Below are 6,000 nucleotides of genomic sequence, written 5' to 3' on the forward strand. Positions count from 1 at the left end.
GCCAGTGTCATTGATTTGTCTTAAGATGCCCACCAGTAATGTATTTTTCTAGGGCATGTTTATAAACATGCTTAAACATCTTAATTTAACGAAGGCTTTAGCTAAGCCTTGTCTGTGAAACCGACCCTAAAAGTTTTATTTAAAGTTATTTTAAAAAGTTTAATGTAGAAGTTAATATTGACTAAGCGACAATTCAGGCACAACATGGGCAGCTACTATTTTGCTCTGTCAACAAAAATGGTTCCAAGGAATATTGTAGGTCATGGATTACCTTTTTAGGAAATTTGTGTAATTTTCCAACACACAGTGTGTTTTCTGTTTATGTCAAATACTTTAAAATGGTCAGGAAAAGTAAAAAGTCGCACAATATGATAGGCCCAGAATAAAATATGAAATATATATGCTTTATATATGGACTATATGCTTTATTAAATGTTTTGTCTGTTAACTAAAAATTAGCTGTTTATTGTAACTTATACATTTGCATTACATGTTTCTTTTATGAGAAATAAAACATATTTTTATTGTTGTTAAAAAGGTTTTAAAAAAATCATCTATTAACTTTAAAATATTTTTAAAAAGTTATCTATTTTGTTTCTATATTTACATTTAGCAGATGCTTTTATCCAAAGTAAAAAAAAATCAAAAGTGATACAAGTAAGATAAACAGAAGGGAATAATATAAGAAGTGCTATACAGAGTTACTTTAGGTTGACAAAATCCCAACGGGTCTTATTTTTGTCACTTTCAGCATTTTTGTCCCTCCAAGCAGAGTGATAGAAACATTTCAGCAGAATATCAGCACTTTTAAAACAACGCTTATCCAATCCAAACACCGTAACTAACATGTGTACCGTATGATAAAAACACAATGTTTTTTTCCAAGCTAAATTAATCTCATGGGACTTCATCAGCACATCTCTTTCTGTTTTCCAGGCGCGCCCCATGACACGATACCTGCCCATTCGTAAAGAAGAGTTTGATCTCCGATCCCACATCGAGTCCTCGGGTCACAGCGTGGACACGTGCTACCACGTGATCCTCACCGAGAAGATGTGCAAGGGCTATCTCGTCAAGATGGGAGGAAAGATCAAATCCTGGAGGAAGCGATGGTTCGTCTTTGATCGCCTCAAAAGGACTTTCTCATACTACGCCGGTACGTGCGCCTTCCGACGTCCTCCTTACTTTGCACTATGCAAATGTAGCTTGGCGAACGCGACGTTACGCTTCTGTCCCCCTGAGGTCGGGGGAAAGAAATGAGGGTAGAACAAAGAATGAATTGCGGGTAAATCCAGCAGTGGGGGGATACGGATAATTAGTAATTCTTAAGCTCGCAGCGGCTCCCGTGATTTCCGATAGCCTCGGGTGAGCCGGGGGCATACAAATAACCAGAAGCCCGTCCGCGTGCTATCTGATGGTGATGAAATCTGCCGCAATGCTGAGGAAATCGTGCTCATCACCCAGCCGCGGCGCTCGGAAAGCGTGCGCTCGCTCTCTTTACTCCTGCATGGAAAGTGAAGGGGTTGCACCACAGCAACAAGGTCACACCGGCGCTCACCGTATCATTATTCTCGAGGGGAGTCGGGGGTTTGTTTGTTTTCTCGATTGTCACTTTACTCTGCGTCACCTCTGTCACTTCTGTCATGTTCACAGATAAACATGAAAGCAAATTGAAGGGCGTCATCTACTTCCAGGCCATCGAAGAGGTTTACTATGATCATCTACGTAGTGCCACAAAGGTATGACCCCTTATTAAATCAATAAGGCCCTTGTGCGGAGGAATGCGAGCACAATCTCATACTGTTTTTCTGTTCTGTACTCCTGCTGCAACATTTCATTTGATCTTTTTGTTGTTTGCTTATTTCTTTGTTTTCTCCGTCTCATATGCTGTAACTCTGCTGTCAATTTTCCCCACCCCGCTGTTTTTCATTCTTTGACACAGAAAGGATTTTTCAATCTGAATTTGACAAACGTATGTATCGCTTCTGCACATCTCCCTGCATGTGCTTTACTTCCTTTGGTTTGATGCCTTGCGACAAAACAATTATTTTCTCTAAGTGTTTTTCTTTTCTTTTTAGAATAAACATTAAACATTCTTACAACAGGAACTTTACTTGCTAGCAACATTGTATATAATAATAATAATAATAAGGCTTGTTTTCAGAGAATAAATGTGACCCTGTCTGTGAAATCCAGTTTTATCATTTATTTATGAGATTAGCAACATCAAAGTTGGATTTCAGTCCAATTCAGTCAATATTAAAGATAGCAAGCTTGTATTATTTGTAAAAAAAAAAATAGCAAATCACAGAAAATGACTGTAGCTGGGTTTTCACAGGCAGTGTCACATATTTTTAATATTCATTAAATAGTTTTGTATTTTACAAACATTATAATTTTTTATTATAAACGTTATTTTATCAGGAAATAGCACATTGATATTAAACATATCTTTTACAAGAGCGTCCTGGCCAAGACAGAATAGCAGAAACATGCGGGTTTAACAATAACAAAACATTTAAAAAACAAACTTAACCCAATCCAGCGATGACGAAATGCAAGTAGAGAAGCAATTACATCTAGTTGGAATTGCTTAGTAAACATTTACTAAGCAGATGGCTTTACTAAGACATTTACTTAGTAAATGTTGTTAGATTTATGCTTTGAACAAGAAAGAAGTAGGGTAAGAATCAAACTGGGGGTGAGATGGTGCCTCAGTTTTATGTAATTTTATAAAATGCATTAATTTATTATACATTCTGTGTAATTAAACATTAGAAAAAAAAGACGATTGAGTAACAAGTAACAACACTACATTGTGTAGTTTTTTTTATCAAAATGATAAGTTATGTGTTTTCTTTGGGGGTTTAAACAACATTCTCTGAAGTCTTATTATCTAATGCAATTTGCTTGTCATAGTAAATTAATCTTGTTTTAAGGATGTTTAAATATTTTTACAGGAAGACACAAAAAAGACAAAAGAACTGAGAGGAAATAATTTTTTGGCCTGTAATTTGTGGATTTTTTCACACACTTTCCTCATGTTCCCCTGAGACTTTTTAGCAAATATTATTGTATTTTTTTACTGGAGAAATAATTTAGGTCTGTTGATTTTCTTTTGCTTTGTTTCGATAATCAATGTACACTAAAAAAATGATTCATTCAATTTACTAAAAAATTTTTTAAGGTAAGTGGTTGCAATCAATTTATTTAAGCTACATTTAAACAAACTTTTTTATTTTATTTTTCTTTTTTTTAAATGTAGCTTTAAAAAATTGATTGCAACTCATTACCTTAAAAAAATTAAGTAAATTGAATGAATCATTTTTTTTCAGTGTATATGTAAAACACAACTTGCGTGTATTTCCCTTAAATGTTTCTCAGAGTTACCCCCACCCTTGTGTTTGTGTATGTCTGGGTGTGTGTGCCAAGACTACTTAATGTGCGTGTAACATAACTGCCCACAGATGTCAGTCTGGTATTAAATACTGTCAATTTTTTGTTGGTTATTGATGACCAAAATTAACAGGAAGTTGTAGGTTATTACCTACAGAACCCCTGTGATTTTCATGCAGAATTGTTTCCCTTTTGCATGGGTTTTGTATTTAATAGCCTGTAATAATGAGTGTTTATGTGAATGCGATAATTAGTTGACTCACCAAATCACATAACGAGCACCTTGTTAGTGCCTCGTTATACTGTGTTAACATTAACAGTGATTTATTCATTAACTGTACTTGTTATTAATTCAATTAATGTATTTAATTAAAGTTTGGCTACTGTATGTGCCCATTGTTCTTCCACAGATTCATTAATGCAACAAATGCAGATTATTGCCTTACTAATGGGATTTTTTTCGCATGCAGAGCCCCAACCCCTCCCTTACGTTCTGCGTGAAGACACACGACAGACTATACTACATGGTGGCCCCCTCGGCAGAGGCCATGAGAATATGGATGGACGTGATCGTAACGGGAGCCGAGGGCTACACGCAGTTCATGAACTGAGATGCAGACGTCAAAACTCAAACTGTTCGGCAGGGAGACTTCAAACGATCCAGACCTGTTATTCCCAACGAGAGGAAAAACTTTTATTTTGTTACTCCCTTTTTCTTCTTTTATCATTGTCTGAAGATGTTATATACACTCACTCACTCGCTTGCGCAGACACACATCCGCTGGAGGTTTTCTCTCGGCTGCCTGGATGCGAAAAACGGAGCTGAAAGATGAAAAGAGCGAAAACCGAACCTGCAGGTGGCGGCTCAGTTGATGTCGATAAAAATGCCTTTTTGCCATCAGAGATATTTTTTGTGTTGCAGTTTGGATACACAGAAATGTGACTTTTATCTGTGATGTTAACCCGTACGATTTGTCTTTCCACACACTTCATGGGGAAATGCCAAATGACATCAGCCATGAAATCACCACGTTATGAAAATAAATTGACTGATATGTAATGAACAGATATGGACTGACTGCAAGACGTTTTTACATTTCTAGCATATATTAAGTGTTACATTCATATGAGACGATTTCGAGATTCGAAAATCCGGTATTGATTTAATTCACCAAAGCTCACCAACCAGCTCAGGAGTCTATATTTATTGTAGAGAAATAATCACTGACTCCTATTTTATTGTCTCCCAATGTGTCTTTGTGTTCCCACTGAATTTTTCACATACAGAGCCACACGCACACCCACGCGTGCACGACTCGTACGCACGACTTACAACAGTACAGTCTATTTGCCAAGTCCTGATAACTTGATCTGGAGGCAGCCATCTCCTTTCACTGCCAGCCTACGATAGCTTTGAATTATCGCCACACAAAAGGAAACCACATCAAAATCATGCAAGTCATGCAGTGCCTTGATATTGACCCGTATTTGTCACTCTTGATGTGTTATACTAGTAAAAAAAACAGCTGGAGACAGTCTTATTCCATGTGAGATATGTACATGTGTGTATTTTATATACACGAGATATACACAAGATATTCTGAAATACAGATGTGTATTGTAATAAAAAAAAAATATGATTGGGGTGATGCATTTATAAGGGGCTGTCCAGATGTTTAAGTATTAAAGGTGTTACAGTTCAGCTATCAGTCTGCCTTACCTTGTATTAGGATAAGGAAAATAAAACAAATGTTTATTTATAATTGCTGTTTATTAATTAAAAAAAGACCAACATGCTCTGCCTATTTCCGCAGCCAAACTGTATCTTGAGACAGAAAAGTAAAAATGCTCCCTAGTTGGGGCAGTACCCTTTTAAAAGGTTCATTAGAGGGACACTCCACTTTTTTTGAAAATATGCTCATTTTCCAACTCTCCTAGAGTTAAACATTTGATTTTTAGTGTTGTGGAATCTATTCAGGTGATCTCCGGTTCTGGCGCTACCATTTTTAGCATAGCTTAGCATAATCCATTGAATCTGATTAGACCATTAGCATCGCGCTAAAAAATAACCAAAGAGTTTCAAATTTGACTGTTCTGTATTTACATCGTGTACTAAGACCGGCAGAAAATTAAAAGTTGCGTTTTTTTAGGCAGATATGGCTAGGAACTATACGCTCATCCTGGCGTAATAATCAAGGACTTTGCTGTTGTAACATGGCTGCAGCAGGCGTAGTGATATTACGCACTGCCCGGAAATAGTCCCCTGCTATTGAAAGTAAGCAAGGGGCAGGCGTAATATCACTGCTGATGTACTGTAACATGGCTGCAGTAGGCGTAAACTCCTTGATTATTACACCAGTTTGAGATTATAGTTCCTAGCCATATCTGCCTAGAAAATCACAACTTTTAATTTTCTGTCGGTCTTAGTACACGATGTAACTACAGAAGAGTCAAGTTTTAAATAGAAACAAATATCTAAACTCTTTGGTTATTTTTTAGCGCAATGCTAATGGTCTAATCAGATTCAATGGATTATGCTAAGCTATGCTAAAAGTGCTAGCGCCAGTCCCGAAGATCAACTGAATGGATTCCAAAATGGTAAAA

At 36.7% G+C, this 6,000-nt stretch overlaps 1 protein-coding gene across 13 annotated transcripts in view; it reads left to right on the forward strand.

The window, feature by feature from the left end:
* Positions 1-5,159, forward strand: part of phldb1b (pleckstrin homology-like domain, family B, member 1b) — a 66,063-nt gene extending 60,904 nt beyond the window's left edge. For 10 of the 13 annotated variants that reach the window (XM_065281389.1, XM_065281388.2, XM_065281385.2 and 7 more), the window contains 4 exons: positions 937-1,156; positions 1,654-1,739; positions 1,943-1,972; positions 3,867-5,159. In XM_065281389.1, the coding sequence (XP_065137461.1) occupies positions 937-1,156; positions 1,654-1,739; positions 1,943-1,972; positions 3,867-4,007 (477 nt within the window). In that variant the 3' untranslated portion in view covers positions 4,008-5,159. The remainder of the gene's footprint in view (positions 1-936; positions 1,157-1,653; positions 1,740-1,942; positions 1,973-3,866) is intronic. The other 3 variants (XM_065281386.2, XM_065281397.2, XM_065281396.2) reach the window with 1 other exon arrangement.
* Positions 5,160-6,000: the final 841 nt, after the last annotated feature.

Source organism: Paramisgurnus dabryanus, chromosome 8 (assembly GCF_030506205.2).
Source record: "Paramisgurnus dabryanus chromosome 8, PD_genome_1.1, whole genome shotgun sequence".
In the NCBI taxonomy this organism is placed as follows: Eukaryota; Metazoa; Chordata; class Actinopteri; order Cypriniformes; family Cobitidae; genus Paramisgurnus; species Paramisgurnus dabryanus.